The 17,430-nt window shown below is 37.0% G+C and overlaps 1 protein-coding gene across 1 annotated transcript; it reads right to left on the bottom strand.

Moving 5' to 3' along the window:
• Positions 1 to 11,984: 11,984 nt before the first annotated feature.
• Positions 11,985 to 12,646, bottom strand: Pomp (proteasome maturation protein). Its single transcript, XM_065236775.1, has 3 exons — positions 12,557 to 12,646; positions 12,360 to 12,491; positions 11,985 to 12,288 (listed from the first exon to the last, which is right to left on the bottom strand). The coding sequence occupies exons 1-3, from the start codon at positions 12,557 to 12,559 to the stop codon at positions 12,025 to 12,027; spliced, it is 399 nt and encodes a 132-aa protein (XP_065092847.1). The 5' UTR covers positions 12,560 to 12,646; the 3' UTR covers positions 11,985 to 12,024.
• Between the last annotated feature and the right edge of the window lie 4,784 nt (positions 12,647 to 17,430).

Raw genomic sequence — 17,430 nt, 5'->3', positions numbered from 1 at the left:
TTCGGGGAAAAATGCACTCTTAGGTTCGGGGGAAAATGATTCTTTAGTAAACAAGATTTATTTAAGTTCTATTCTTTCTTCACTGGAACTGGAGGCAGTCAAAAACGAAGACGTTCTTCTGCTTCAGATGATCATGATCATTTATAAGACGACAAGGAGAGTCTTATACTTGATCTTATCCTTCGACATTTTCCAACCTCGGGTAAGCCGCGAGTATTCGGCCCAACTCCTACGGGGTTGATCATTAACAACGTAGACGGTTTTTTACGATTCTCCCCCCCCCCCTCCCCCTGCGTAGACAATTTTTCATACACATTTTTAAAAATTTATGTGGATAATTGTCAACTCCTCCCCATAAACAGTCTACGTAGTTTATGAACAGCCCCTACTGAACATTTCCAGCCCAAAACGCAAACCGGTTGAACATGAGTGTTTCCGATTTGAATGAAACATTACTCGTATGTTTGCTGCTACCATTGCATTTTTCATTTAAATATTATTTTTTTCTTCACAGTAACTTTTGAAAAGGGCGTATTGAAAAAAAAATCATAACACGAAAACAAGATATCATCTGAAAAGAAGTTGTAGGTAGTTAAATTATCTTTAAGGAAAAAATACACTGAGATAAAAAAACTTAGTATATTAGTAGTTAAAAACGTAAAACGTTGATTATCTCAACCCCCCCCCCCTCTATCATAATTTTTTTATCAAGAAAACTGAAGAAATGTTCTAAAACTTGGTGAAAAGTGTAGGCTGGTAACTTGTTTATTTTTTTGTTAATTTTTAAAGTTTATGAAATTTATTTACCATATCTGAGAATGAATTATAAAATGATAAAAAAAAAATTATTACTATTATTCTTAATTCGCATTTATTGAGAACGACTGGACTTAGGAAAAAAGTTATTTTGTGCAAATTTATTGAAATATAAGCGCAAAGCTCAAATACATTATCATTTTACTAAAAATAATACAATTTGATAAACTTTAAAAATTAACAAAAAATTAAAAGAAAAAATTAGATTTTTTTTTTAGGCAAGTTACCAGCCTAAACTCTTTACCAAATTTTATAACGTTTCTTCAGTTTTCTTGATAAATTTTTTTATAAAGGTTGAAGGGGGGTGTTTTGAGATAATCAACGTTCTACGTTTTTTTTAAATATTAATACACTAAGATTTTTATTTAGGTGTTTTTTCTTTCCTTAAAGATAATTTAACTACCTGCAACTAGTGTTGGAAAACTTCGCGATATTTCATGAAGTTCACCAAGGGAAAAGTTCACGAGTCATAGTGAGTTTTCGCAAACTTTTCCATCACTGCCTGCAACTTCTTTTCAGATTTCATTTTGTCATTTTGATCAGATCAATAGTTTTCATGTTGTGATTTTTTGAAAAAAATATAATCAATTTTTAAACTTACTGTGTGGAAAAAAATCACATTTAAATGAAAAATACAACCATTGGTAGCAGCAAACATATGAGCAATGTTTCATTCAAATCGGAAGGGATCGAGACAAAATTGACATATTTTTTAGCGTTTTGGGCTGGAAATGCTCTACTAGACATAGAAATAAGTAAATTTAGTTAAAAAACAATGAACAATGAATTATTGGCTCCGTAAAGCTAACGTGATTGAGCCTTCCAAATAAACGAACTAGATAAAAAAAGAGGAGAGCCATATTGCCCCATTATTGTAGTGCATTTTGTCCCATTGTTGGGGTACATTTCTCGTCATCATTATGGTGCGTCTTGCCCCTTTGTTGTAATGCATTTTACCCCATGGGTGCATTTTGCCCCGATTAGAGACATTTCCAGCTTATTTTATCAATTGATAAGTACACCTTTCAAGGTATTTTTCCAAAGTTTTTATGTACATTGCGAATTAAAACAATTAAATAATGCCTAAGAGAATTTATGCAATACATTATATTCATTCCCTAATAAACAAATACCATAACTGTATCCCGAATGGGTAAACTATCCCACAAATGGTTTGGATGATACCCCGAACACGTTGTTAAGCTCTCTTTTATGGTTATTTTTATTAAGGTTGTTACTTTTAATTTTAACAGGAAAACACTCTGATTTCCTTAACTGGTGCATTTTACCCCAGGAACCCAGGATGTATCATTGGGAAAAAAAAACTATTTGCAATCTTCATTCCTTTTCCTTTATGAGCCGGATTTATGCTTTGCCGCCTTTAGACAACTAGGGGAAATGGATGTAATGTCGGCCTAAATGCCCCTAATTTGGGCCCATACATAAATTCAGCAATCGACTAAATTTTCAATAGCCACCAAATCTAGATAAAATCGAAGACAACAAATCAAGAAGACTGGCAACTTTGCCAGAATCCAAGCGACAGATACAGTGGCGCTGCGCTTGAGTGAAGGTGGAAGCAACGCATAGAAAAATGAGCAAATACACAAACCCTTCTTCTGAGGATGTAATCTTTGCTATTAAATAAGTTCGAAGCATTTACCTGTGAGCGGCAGATGACGCGATTGTACATGTCTCATAGCGTTCGTATGAGAAAATGGAAGGGTTGCAAGTCTTCTTGATTTGTTGTCTTCGATAAAATGGATAAATATCAGATTTTTAGCGATAGGCCCAATCTAAGATCCATAGGCCAACATTAGAGCCATTTCCCCTATGCTAGGAAAGTGTGTGTGTGTGTGTGTGTGTACAATCTAACCCCCACTGTCCGGCAGTGTTATTATGGAAGAAAACTGCTTTTTATTACCCTTAAATTAAAGCAGGTTTAGTCCGGGAGTTAGAAGGTGTTAGCTCTATTGCAGCTCCAGTGACCCATTTCAGAATGCCTGGTAATTCACGACCACTCCGAGGTCACTTTTACTTACAATAAGCCCCGCATGTTCACTCTACCTTTATCAAATGGATAATGGTATCATAAACACACTTCCAGATTCAAAAAATATTATTTCCAAATCTGGCACGTATATAGTTTTGTAAATATGTATGAAATACTGTATTAAATCGATTTTAATGGAGATTTCTTATCAATTTTGTTTCGAATACCTCTTGATTCATCTGCTGGCAACACTTACTGGCCCTTACCGGCGACCAACTCATCTGTCCGTAAATACAACAACGCCTAAATCTCAAAACTCTCCGAACGTCCCCTCGAAAATGCAATCGAGATATGTATAAGAACAATCTTCAACTGGAACGTACTCACCAAATCAATACATCCGGGAGCAAATTCCCGATGCTTATTTTTCTCTCGCAAACCCGTCGTCGTCGAACGGCAAAAAAAGGAAACTCGGTGAGCAATTTTGTGACACGGAATTTTCACTGAACATAAACCACGTATTCACGAATTTCACCACACCCAACTGCAAAACACGTTCAGAAGCACTTTTGGTACAATTTCGATCAATTTCTTTCGAAAACACAACAAAAAAAGTTACAAGCGAGCCAACATCAACACCGATTGTGCCGAGCTCTTTCACGCACCTTGCAGCGCGTAAATAAACTGAAATTAAAAATTATCACTCGCGATGCCACTAATTTCTGGTCCGGGAGAAAATCAAACAACGCAGATCGCGACATCTCTTCTGATACTTGCAAACATGTTGAATCATGTTTTCTTTCTCTATTCTAAAACTTCCCGGAAAGCGAGAAAACTACCAATCACACACGTATAAACGTCCGGGAGGCAGAGCGCCAGCGATAATCCGGTAATTGCAGCCGAAAACTATGAGAGCGAACGCACGCACAAAACAGAGAACAAACTTAAAACACAACCGTATCCAAAGGCATTCGAAACTGCACCCGCACTTTAGGTGAATCATCCTGTCGCAAAAAAGCCATGCAGGAGACGGATTCTTCATCGCCTTTAACTGCGCTAAACAGCGCATTGGTCACAGGCGGAAGTCATGCTGACTCAGTTTCCAAAAGTGATTTAGAAACAGCGGTGGAGATGCTCTAATACGCAAAGACGAATTGGATTCTCAAGATCGCCCAATGCTAGACAGTATACACTACAATATGTCTGATTGGATAACTTTTTCACTGTTTTCACAACACAAAATATGCTCTAATTAGACGATTATCGCAACGAACTGCACTTTCCACTAACAACCAGTACAATATTACAGGTATACCGAACGGAAAAAAACGAATAACGATAGCCCGTGTGATAAAAGACAAATTTAACAGCGCACAATCACGACTATGTGAATAACAACTTACTTCTCTCGCATCCATTTCCCCTATGCTAGGAAAGTGGACCTAAATTCATCGATTTTAAAACCTGATATTCATTTAAGAATGATTAGTGATCGGGGAAATCGGGAAAACAGGAAAAAATCCAGAAATTTCAAATCACTGGGAAAAGCCCGTGAAACTCGATAAAAAATTGAAAAACAATAAGATTCTGGACGTTGAAAAAATTTCTTGAGATTCTTGAACTGAACTAGATTTTCTGGATAAATAAGTTTGAAGAAGTTCTATTAGAATTTTGATGAAAATTCCATAGGAATTTCGTGAACATTTCAGAATGAATTCAAGAGGTGGTTCAGAGAAAATTTCCTCAAAAAAACTCTAAGAGAGTTTTTACTCGTACTTGAAGGCAACTGTGTGAGTTCAGAGTAGAATTGTTAAGAAGTTCTGTGGAAAATTCAATGACGATTGTGAAGAGGATTTCAGGATTCGCTACAATTATCAAGAGATTCTAATTTTAAGCGGACATTTGCAAAGAAGACCTCAGAAGAATTTTAAAAGAATTTATCGCATAGTTGAACAGTTTCGGGACGGCGAGATTGTAACATAATTATGCAACTCATAGTTGAGGCACTTCCCACCAATCAGCTCTGAGAACAACGTTAACTTTTGGATCATAGGTATGTACCTGATTTCACCTTTTTTCATCCCAAAGCTGCATCACTATGATACAAGCAAAGAGTAATGAATGCACTCAAAACACGTTACGAGTGCGGGGAAAAAGAAGTATCAAACTCTTTTTAGTTCATCCAGTTTTATGGCCAGGGTGCAATAAAGCGCCGAACCTGTACCTAGGTATATCTATATCTAGTTTTTATTTCGATATTTTCCGCTTCTCGTTCATCTGCTTCATTTTCGCTGCGCTGTCCTCTCGGAGTTCCAGTATCCACTTAATCGGATTTCTTCCATTTAATTGGAACAGAGCGAGAGGCAACAATCATGCACACGAAACCAGTTCTGATCTTTTTCTTCCGAAGATGGTGCCGTTTTGAATTTTTCCCTCTTTTCCATCCAGCTCATCCACTGCAAGGCGAAATAAGAAGTTCCAATTATAGAAGAGCCCGAGGTGCCGAAGGAGATGACTTTGAGGAAACATCTGGATGTTGCCTTTTTCTTGTCTACCCGTCTTCCCGTTGATTGAGGAAAATTCTCCATTTTATTTCGAACCAACTGTATCCTGTAATCAGCAATTAGGTGTCCATATCCAGTTTTGTGTTTCCATTGAAGTGATGTGAAATAAAGCGATGCAGAGCATGATTTCCGCAGAAAAAGGCCATTGATATCGTCCTGTCAATCTAGTATTTATGACTTTTTTATAAATTGAAGAAAAAACACGCAATGGAAGAAATACCAACTTCGGTCGTCATACTTTGTATTGATCCCATTTCTAAGATAGGGAATACATCTTTTCGTGAGAAAATGAAACCAAAACGTAAGATAACAGGAATCCGATGTCCGACCTTTTGCTTTTATACCTAGTCTGCTTTGCCTGTCTTTCCTCCATAAATTAATCCCAACCGGAATGCTTCGAGCCAGTGTCAGGCAGTGGGCGTTGCCAAGGCAACCATTGTAAATGTCGTATAATGGGGCAAACAGAAAGTAGTGGCCCTTTGTGGCTCTATGTTCAGGCTAGGGTTTCAAAAGATGTTGAACGCAACGTTATATTCGAGAAGGAAATTATTGGTAATAGTTAGTTGTAACATAGCATGTATGAAATCCTGCAATCTAAATATCTAAATATCATGAATGAAAATATATAACAATTAGAGTAAGGCGAGAATGGACCAAAAATGGAGGGGCGGACCCGTAAGCAGAGATTCATTCATGGGAATTTAAGAATCTCCTTCCAACGATACGATCCAACAAATCGAATAACGCCATTCGCAATACTTACTAAGCTTCTTACAGGATGGTTTGTTAAGAAGGGCGCGTCAACCTCTCTGAAACTGTTAGAGTAGAATTCACATCACAACAATCGAATCGGTAGGATAAAGAAAATGATAGTGTTTGTTCCCTGGACCTGGACGATGGAGTGGTACGAAAACCATAGACTCCGGCTTTCATACCACGCCATCGTCCAGTTCCAGGCCAAACGATACCCTGATACTCACTCCCAACTCAGCGTTTATTTATATAAAGTAAATATATGGAAAAATTAAATATATCAGAACATTACAATATGAAAAACTATTATTTATATGGATGAAATAGTCGATATTATGCAATGAAAATAATAAATATTGTACATACAGTGACCCGCAACGAAAAAATCCATCTGAGTTAGTTTCAAATGTTTACTCAACCCTACTTTACTTTACTATAATTTAAAAAAAAAGATACTTTTATGTGTTCTAATAATAAATCAGGTATTCAGGAGAAGCATAGAAGATGTTTTGATTCATTTATTCAAAAAATTACTTTTTATGCAACGTTTTTAAAAAGAAAAAAATCAACAAAAAATGATAAGACAAGATAAAAATCCAATTCGACGCAAACAATCGACTCCATATCGGCGAAGTACTCCCAACCGTGAAACATTGAAACACCCCTCGGAATATGTTTTGAAATATATCAATATCAGCTCCCCGTCATTTGTCATTTGAAATCGTCCGTCACTTGCTTATCGCGGAAAACAGTGTAATCTCGTCGAAAATTCATGGTTGGGAAACAAATTTCGATTTCCATCCGAAATTAGGTGGTAAAAGACTGCCAGAACAAGGTATCACAACGGAAAATTGCTGCAAAGTACAACGTTAGCCGGGAAGCAGTTCAGGAGATTTTGCGAAATATCAGGAGATCGGATCCGTGACAGACAGAACCGGTAGAGGAGGCGTGCGCAAAACGGATCATCGGACTGATGCAATGATCAATAAGATCATCCGGGAAACAAAGAAAACCCCTTCAATCACGATCAGGTCGATCAATGAGAACCTTCAGCTTTCGATATCTGATCGTACAATCAGCCGCAGTATCAGTGAACAAGGTTTGAAGAGCAAATTCGCAAGAAAGCTGCCGTACATCAATGCCAAGAATAAGAAAGCACGTCTTGAATTCGCCATAACTTGGGAACATATTGGTATGGAGCTGTTTCGCATGGGCTGGAGTAGGAAACATGGTACGGATCAATGGCATAATGAATGCTGATGCCTACCAACGTTGCCAAATATACCGATTTATCGGTATTTATACCGATTTCCGAACTAGATACCGATATACAGATAAGGTTCCTCAGAATACCGATTTTTGAGATTTTATACCGATTTATACCGATTTTTTTTTTAAATAATCAAATTTATTATTGCCTGCCCGCACTCGAATTCCGGAAAAAAAAATTTGTGAGAGATTTGTATCTTTTTGAATAGGGTAAATGTCGGCTTCGGCACCCATTGACTGTTTTCGGCAACCAAAATTTAAACGTTAATTTCACTACGTTTTCCCATCAACACACTTCCCTGAATGCATCCAAACGATTCTTTAGTCTTTCAGCTTCAATCTGATTGTATGTGTACGTCTGAGCAGTCCTGTTATGGCAGATTTTTATTCAAATGAAGCATACGTACTCTAAAATGGGGTTGATTTCAAGTTGCCGATAATAGAACAGCTGGTTAACACGCAGTTCTAATGGGAAGGTTGCCGAAGAAAACGAGGCTGCCGACAATAGTCACACTCACCTGAGAAGTTTGGAGCGTTGTAAAAACGCTTTCAAACAGTTTTGAAGAATTCTGTCGATTAAAATGGATAGAGAAGCAAGCAGCAGATGAATGTAAACCAACAGACACGTCATATATGTGCGTGACGCTGAGAAAATGCTAATAGAAGTGTGGACACTGCTTAGATTGACGAGAATACGTAAATTCCCCTACCTCATATTTTTTGAGTCTTCAAAATTCTAAACAATCATCTCTAACTTTAGGGGCTTTAGGTAGTGATGAAAACGTCGCTAGAACTATTCCACAGCCGCAGTCAGTTTATGAGCAAAAAGCGGGACGCACATTTTTGCCTGTGGACTTGGAGACATACTTCAAGTCCCCGCGTACATCGTACGGGTTAGGCAAAAATGTGCGTCGATCTTTAAAAACTGTCGCGTTAATGGCCCTTCGCTCATTTTCAACTTCTATTCAATTTTCATACTGCCGTACTCTAACGGAACTATCCACCTACCCTCTTCTAAAGATTATTCTCTAGCTAATAAATCATCACACTAAAGCTTCATGTTAGCATTTCCAACCAACTCTGGATCTCTAAACATGCCTTATGATTGATACTCTTTCGACTAATGTTTGCATTTCCTCACCGTTTTTGGCTACCTATCAATCGAGAAATAGTCAATGGCTCTTTCCGGTAATTAACCACTTCATTCGAGCAGTTACTACCACTCGAACTTTGAAATAAAACGTTATTTTGAGATTTTTTCTTCTAGAACCACGAGAAAAGTAGCCAAAATTTGTGCATTTCATAAAAAAATAGAAATTAGTTGGTCCAGTTTTGTGAAATTGCTGGTAGAAATTCACGCCAAAACTGCTTGACAAAGTGGTCAATTCCTAGGGAATCGAGAAATATTGTTTAAACATTATTTAACTTCCGGAAGTTTTTATTCATTTTAAACTTCCTGAAAATTCATCCAACTTTCTTCCACCTTACCTTGGAAGCTTCTTCAGCCTTCGCTCGAATGATTCTTTCACCTTTTCCCGCCAGTTTTTATTTTCAATTTTTCCCGGAACTTTAAGGATGCTATCAGATTTTTGTTGTGGATCCACACTAGCTGCAGATTTAAGAAGTTCTGAAACTTCAGAAAAGTCCAGGATTTGTGTAAGTTGTGAAAGATAGTTTCATTAACTTCTGTTAAAATTTGAAAACCCGGAAATTTCAGAAAAGTTCAGCGAACTCTAGTGCTTAAGTTACATCATAAATATTTTGGAAACTTCAAAAGTCCAAAGAACTTCAGGGAAATTTAATGGTTTGAAACTTTAGGGGCTCATGCAAATTTAGAAAACGTAAGGGAATTTACATGAACATTAGAACATTGTGAGAACATTTTTTGGGAAGTTGGCCTATCTAGGGTCTAACCCCCTAGTCTATACACCAAGTGTCTTTCCCGTTGCAGTCGTCAGCTCGATACTCTAGACACACCTGGCTGGACGTATCCAGGTCCTCTCCTAGGTAGGCTCATGTCCGTCCAGTTTCTGGTGCATTAACTTATCTCTATATATGGTAATTATAGTTTACAACTCACCTTTTGATTATAATGACGATAATGCTGAAACTATATTGAGGTTAGTGATCAATAGTAGGTGTGTGCTGCAATGGAGTAATAATTGAATTAAAAGTAAAGTTAGGAAATGGTCATGCAAGCACACACCTTTTACAATTTTAATCCTATTTACGGTTTCCTGCTCATACGACTCTTTCCTAGATACCAGTTCCGTCCAGTATAAATTTCCTTTCTCCAACCGGCGTGATCCTTTCTGACTGCTTACTCTTGTTGATGCATGTCTTATTTAATTCTTCTTTTTGCTCACGCTTTCTCGGTATTTTTCCTACTATTGAACATCTGGCCGTGTTCCCATTTGCTCTCAGGCAGTTAATATTGGTACAAGAAAGAAATAGAACAGTGTGAGTTGCATGCGTTGGTTAGTAGTTTGGATCATGGTGTTGTGGTCCCTATTTTATTTGCCTCTATTTCGCTCTCAAATCGCAAAGTTTGACTCGCCCCCTCTCTCTCAAACTATTATGAATGAAAAAGAGAGCCCATGTTTGTAAACCTCTCGCGAGCTGCAATGTGAAACATAGGGGAAAAGGATGTAATGTCGGCCTAAATGCACCTAATTTGGGCCCATACATAAATTTAGCAATCGACTAAATTTTCAATAGCGACCATCTATTAGTACCATCCCAATGACGCGTTCATCTAGATAAAATTGATCAATAGCAGATTTTTAGCGATGGACCCAATCTTAGATCCATGGTCAACATTAGAGCCATTTCCCTTATTAATAACAAACTAATCTAGAACTATGCTCAAACATATAACATTTTCTAATACTGATCATGATTAATATAGTATGAATAATGAGAATTTTATGAATAAAAGATGATCGCGAAAGAACGTACCCTAGCAATCAAACTATTACTTTGTGCTAAGCTGAGCTATTTCAAAATGGGAATCCACAAACAACCGAGCAAACAACATACTCAGAAACTATACCCGATCTCAACAAACTCTACCGAAATCAGAACAGCTAAACTGCTCGTTAAGATTTTGGCATTTCTATTTAATTGTTTTGAGCTACTTTATATTGAGCTCTTTTCTAGTGTTAATAACGCAAAACGCAGGTTACTTAAAGACTGAGTAAAATTTTGGTCGATTTTCTTCATATTGACCACTTTGTCAAGCAGTTTTGGCGTGAATTTCTACCAGCGACTTCACAAAAAAGGACCAACTAATTTCTATTTTTTTTATGAAACGCACAAATGTTGGCTACTTTTCTCGTGGTTCTAGAAGAAAAATTCTCAAAATAATGTTTTATTTCACAGTTCGAGTGGTAGTAAACGTCATTTTAACTGCTCGAATGAAGTGGTTAATTGATGATGATGATGATGGTCCAATTCGAGCAGATTTTTGAGGAAAATCTTTTTTTTTTGCTGTAGAATGATTAGGCGATGAATGAGTATTCCTTTAGGCGAATTGTAATATCAGAAAATTAGGCGGTTCGTTTTTTCATACATATAGGCTACCTTTAGGCGGAAATCGGAAATTTAAGCGACGGCAACTAAGCGTTTCGCCTTGTTGGTTCATTCGCGAAGGCGAACACGCTTCGCTATGGCTGTTTCGTGAAGTTGATGTTTTTTTTATGTTTCACAAAATGTAACGGTTTACTAAAATAATAAAAAATGTACGCACATACGATTAGATAAAATTGATTACCTGTTCCATGAACAGACGCTTTTGGTATTTGACAAAAAAAAACACACAGATCCGAGCAATTAAAATGACGTTTACTAGGTACCACTCGAACTTCGAAATAAAGCAATATTTTGAGATATTTTTTTCTAGAATCACGAGAAAAGTAGCCAAAATTTGTGCGTTTTATAAAAAAAATGTATTATCAAATTGTCGAGCAGTTTTAAGGCGACCTGCTACCAGCGATTTTAAGAAAATGAAAAACTGACCCTATTTGCTCGAGGTTCTAGAAGAAAAAATATCAAAATAATGATCCATGGCAAAGTTCTGGTGGTAGGAAACGTCATATTAATCTGTTCGAATGATATGATCCATTTTTTGGTCCAGTTTTGTGCAATCGCTGGTAGAAAGTCACGCCAAAACTGCTTGACAAAGTGGTCCATTCTTAAAAACTCAGGTCACTTATACACCCATATTCTTGTTTTTGTTAGAACCGTATTTTCCATACAAAAAAAAACTTTTTTTTTGTATGGAAAATACGGTTTGAACAAAAACGAGAATATGGATGAGACACTGAGTAAATTTTGGGCAAGAAGGTTACGCTAGCGATAGTGCGTTTATTTATAGAAGTTTGTGCACCGAATTGTAAGTTTATAACATTGTCTTCATGTATCATCATTTAACCCCATAAATGTTAATGATAATTCCTACTTTATCAAGCATTAGCATGGAATTTTCTCAACTCACAATCCATCGAACATCCTTTCCGCGGACATTTATAACCGTTTATTCAGAGCTTATCCACGGGAGTTCATCCCAGTTACGATTAATTTGATATTCAATTTAAAAATCCAAAAAAGAAAAGAATACCTAATTACAACTTACAGAATACCGAGCGCCTTCTCCATCACGGCATGCGGTTGTCGCATGAATTCCGAATTTTCCTCGTTGTTGAACAGGTCGGTAAAGTCAACCATTTCGTCCCGTCCGGTTAGAACATCTCGTGCCACATTGGTGGACGGAAGGAACGCCATATGCCCCACGCGGGACACGGATTTGAGTTCCATGGTGAGCTTCAGCGGAGCAGCCAACCCTTCTCGGTTGCGTAGCATCTGCAGGTTCAGGTTCTGACGGTGCTGATCGTACTGCAATGATGGGGGAAAACAATAGATTATTTAATTGCATGGTGACAATTGGAAAATAACAAATAACTTACATTCAGCTCCGATTGCTTCAAGGGATGGACCGACTGGAGCTGGGCGGCACAACTCTCATCCAGTGGAGCAACATGACCGGCAAATTCTTTGAAGCTGTTGGGCATTTGGGGAGCTACTTTAATTGAGGCCTCCTGCAAAATAATGGGAACGGTTGGTTCTGAAACGCAAGTTCCAATCAATAATTCAGAATACTTACCATTTTACGAGAGAAATTTACAATTTTGTTACAAGCTATAACCACGAAGGAACAATGATGTTGCTGATTTTCGTTTACTTTTGTACCTTGACAGATGACAATTTAATGCCAAACAGCGGCACACCAGGCGAAAAAGACAAAGCGTTTGTTAGGTTCAGGCGATATTTAGCAGAGACACGTATGCTGCACGCTAACTTTAAATAACCACTAAATGAGTAAAATTTCACCCACTTCAAAAGTGGCTAACGCGTTATTTCAAAACTACTCAAATTTGAGTATAATCCACCAATATCGGCCAAAACTAAACCTACCCAAAAATGGGAAAACAATGTTGGAAATGACAAGTTGACAATTTAACAACGTCAATCCGATTCATGTCGATGTTGTCCCTTTTTCAACTTGTCACTCCCGACATAGCTTACTCATTTTTGGGTAGGTTCAGTTTGGACGATCTGGATGGATTCTACACAAATTTGGGTAGTTTTTAAATAGCTTGTAAGTAATAAATTCGACAGTGAGCATGCATAAGAGCTTAACTGCGATTTTCTCTTTAAATTGCTACAGCTAAGGGAAGCAATTTTCTAAAAAATTGCCCAATACAGTGCTGCAACAGGTTGTTTTGGTGATCGAAAGCAACAACAAACGCACAGAGAAATGTTAATCCATGCGAGTTATTAATAAAAAAGAAAATCGACGGAGAGAATCGATCATCGCGGCTACGCCCTTATGCATGCTTACAGTCGATTTATTAAATGTTTTACCCATTTAATGAGTAACTGGGACCCATTGTTGATATTTAATGGGTATCATTAATTATTCATTAATGGGTAACAGATACTCCTAAAATGGATAAAAAAAAAATGTTCATTAATGAGCTAAGCTATTTTACTTCAAATTTGGTAAAATTTTACTCATTAATCGGCACATCAAGTTAGCGTTTGTTGTGCTGTTTGCATTCATAGAAACCGCAAAATACCCAATAATGATTTTAAAATACTCGTTATTGACTGCAAAGTAAGCATTTTCGAGGGAGACTGGGAATACTCATTAAAATAGTAATTACTCATAATCGGGTAAAATTTTACTCATTTATTGTAGCAGTCCCAGTTTCGATCGAAAATGCTTAATTTGCACTTACCCAAAAATGGGTTAACTATGTTGGGAGTGACAAGTTGACAAATCTCGCGTCACTTTTCAAATAGACCAATGTAACAAATGTAAACAAATCGAGTTAAGCGATACAAACTATTGCTCTTCTATCATTATATGTGATACAAAAACATCCATCCAAATTTACTTTCATTTATTTAAGATAATCATAGGTCAAAAATTGTCCAATGTACAGTTTGAAATGATGGGAACATGATTGTTACTTCGGTCATTCGGACTGCCTAACATGATTGGTGCTCATTTTCCAAAGGCGGGGCCAATCTAAAGTTAGGTACTATACTCTGAAATCTGTGAAAGGGAATCTAGTATCATGTAGACAAAACGTCCAATGTAACACTCATTGATTCTGTCATTGAGAAAAATCGTCCAATGTAACTTGTCCGATGTACAACTCGACTTGTCAAAACGTCCTATGTGGTTTTTTCTATGTTGTAGCATGAAATTCGAAGTAAAATTGTGATTTTACCGTTTCTTCTGAATTTTCAACGTTATTATACACTGACTACATTAAAAATCGTATTGCAAACTGTATTGTTTTTAAACAGTTAGGTAAAATAATAATCTGTCGAACTTCAACTTCGATTTTCTCAAAATGGTGGATATGTTACATTGGTCTATTTGAAAAGTGACGCGAGAAATGGACAACATCGACATGAATGCGATCGACTTTGTTCATTTAACAAACTTGTTACTACGAACATAGTTTACCCATTTTCGGGTAGGTTCAGTTTTGACTGATCTGGGTGGATTTTATCCAAATTTGGGGAGTTTTGAAATAGCGTGTGTAGCCATTATTGGGTATTTTGCTGTTACCGTGAGATACACGACCGATTAACTAAACTCAAATTCGAGTTTCATTCACTAAAATTTACAATAACGTACACGGTAACCGCAAAATACCCAATAATGACTATCCAGCTTTCCATGCTCGGTAATGGCGGCCTGTTTGTATGAATAAATGTATCCTTCACTGTGCTTTTTGACACTAACTGGAGGGCGTATGTTGTTCCATTTTCTACTGTTCCTGGGAGAGGGAAAGGGAAGGGGTTGAAATTCGAACATCCAGATAGTGTCAAAAAGCACAGTGAAGGATACATTTATTCATACAAACAGGCCGCCATTACCGAGCATGGAAAGCTGGATACGAGACTCAATATTGACTACAAAGTATGCATTTTCGAGGGAAATTGGGGCTAACAAAAAATTAAGTAAAATTTTACCCATTATTGAGTAATAACAACTGCATAGCAAAAAAAATGTAATATCGATCAATGTAATTCAAGCTGACGTATGTACAGTCTCGTACAGTGACTGCTGCAACCAGGTCAATCAATCGGTTGTGTAATATAACGTTGTACGATGTACATCGATTTTGCGAACAAAATTACATCCATTGATGTAATATTGTATCTGCTTTTTGCTATGACATCATTTTTTCATACATCAGCTTGAATTACATTGATCGATGTTACATTTTTTTTTGCTGTGTATGATACAATCAACCTCGCAATCAACAATACAATAAATAATCGATATTGATTTTTTTTTTGCTGTGTAGACAAGTGTCCAAATAAACAAACAAACGATGGATTTTGCTGCGTGGCACATAAGCTTACAGATGTTCAGTTGGATTGGATAACTGCCGAGAGGGTGGACTGATCCTACCACTGTGCTCTTCGAGAGATTCCAGTAGCAGGAATGGTAGTGGGTATGTGATGTAATAGTAGTGACTTTAGTGACTAAAATTACGAAAATAGTGACCACTTAAAAAGTGACCAATAGTGACATTTATTGATTGAAAAGATATAGTTCCGTTATTCCGGTATTGTTCGTGCTCTGCAGAGATCGCGAAATTGAGGCACAGAGAAAAATGTTCAAAGTACCAATTTTAGACAATTTTTTACAATTTTAGGACATCAATTTTTGAAGATCTAGGATATAAAGCGATGCATTTAACAACATGAAGAACTGCAGTCTAGAATTAAATGAATATAGATCTAAGTTAGCCATGAGTATTGTACGTTAATTTGTAAACTGGACCCGACAAATTGAAAACAGCGGTTTAAAAATCATCGTTAAAACAGCCGGTCGAAGATTTGTCAACCTGTTCTGTCATCGTGCTGTCAAGATGACTTTACGATTTCTATCGTGCTGTATTTAAAAAATGTTGAGAATTCTAACTAAAAATAAAAACGTGCAAAACAATGTAGCAAGTGGTTAGTAGGAATAGTTAATGTGAAAGGTGTGATTATTGAATTTATGTTTAATTTTTAAGCTAGCATCAGGCGTAACATGGATAATGTGATAATAAGAAACGTTCGGAACAAGCAGGCCACCACTAACACGAAATATTACTGCTTGTACGACTATTATTTTTTGGGCTTATCTCGCTCTCATCTTGCCACACTTTATCACAAATCAAAAACTACTATTTCCTCGTGGATTACTACCTACGAACGAGATGGATCATTATCCAGATTAAAGAGGACAGCAGTGTACCCTAAGTTTGATGAGACGAAGCAACAATGGATCCTGGATTTGTGCAACAGACGACCTGTGCTGTATTTATACGAACCACGCCAACTATTTGTCGAACATTTTGGTGTGTCTATCAGTGCAGCTTCCATATGCAACATTCTACATGCTTACGGCATGTCATGGAAAGATTTGGAGAGAAGAGCTGTTCAAATTCGTCAGGAAGATGTTTTGCGATTCTCCAATGAACAGAAATGCTTTCAGTTGGATCTATAGCAGCTGGTATTTTTGGATGAAGTTTCCTTTGACAACCGCCAAATGCTTCGAAATCGTGGATATGGACGTGTTGGACAAAGCCTTATTTACTGAAGTGAATTTCGACGCAAGCCACGTGTTTCATGTCTCTGCTTTTTAGGTCAATCGGGAGTAATTGAATCTTTTGAAACGCAGGGTACTTTCAATAGAAAGAAATTTTTTGATAGTTGTTCTAAAATGGCTCTCCATAGTGGAAATGTTCATAAATATCCTGGAAAACACTCGGTCTGGATAACGGATGGGGCACGTATACATTGCGACAAGAATATTGTGATGTATTTAAGATCAATTGGTATTATTGCAATATCCTTGCCAGCTTACTGCCGCTTCTATAATCCGATCGAGGTTGTGTTCGGATTGGTGAAGCGTTTCTTGAAACGTAGCTATAGGGAACATGATACAACTCCACTTTCTGTAACTGTTGGTGCCGCCCTAACTAAATTCATGTCCTACAAATGCACAGGTCTTTTTCAAAAGTGTGGGTTCTCGTCGGGAGGGATATTCGACCCTTCAGTTGGACTTTCTCAACTAAGTCAATAGTTATTAAATAAATCAGTTTGAATCAAATTAGGAACATAAATCACAATAAACACAATTCAAAATTGAAAAAAAAATTAAAGGGTTGTGTCCTAGACACGACCGCAGTATGACGTAGAACCACACAAAATTGATGTTTTTCATGCATTTTTGAGTATTATACTTTATCTTAAAATTTTCAAGCATTTCAATGTTTCGGTTATGGTTGACTCAAAACAATTTACACATTTTTCTTGACAAATATCCATGTGAAATAACACATGATTTTCATTTGACCACACATAAAAAGAATCCACTCAGAAATACACATGAACTTTATACGCAAATGAATAGTATGTGTGGTCACGCATGGTTTTTATATATACATATATTAAGTA

The sequence above is a fragment of the Ochlerotatus camptorhynchus genome, unplaced genomic scaffold (assembly GCF_037179485.1).
Source record: "Ochlerotatus camptorhynchus isolate MF236.1 unplaced genomic scaffold, CSIRO-AGI_Acam_v1.1 ptg000574l, whole genome shotgun sequence".
In the NCBI taxonomy this organism is placed as follows: domain Eukaryota; kingdom Metazoa; phylum Arthropoda; class Insecta; order Diptera; family Culicidae; genus Ochlerotatus; species Ochlerotatus camptorhynchus.
Note: the sequence above shows the minus strand (reverse complement) of the source record. Positions and strands in the feature narration are given on the sequence as shown.

What these genes read in the sequence shown, in the direction of transcription:
- Pomp (XM_065236775.1), bottom strand. An exon ending in TGAAGCAATCGGAGCTGAAT is followed by an intron (nt 12,289 to 12,359) that starts GTAAGTTATTTG and finishes CCATCATTGCAG; the next exon opens with TACGATCAGCACCGTCAGAA.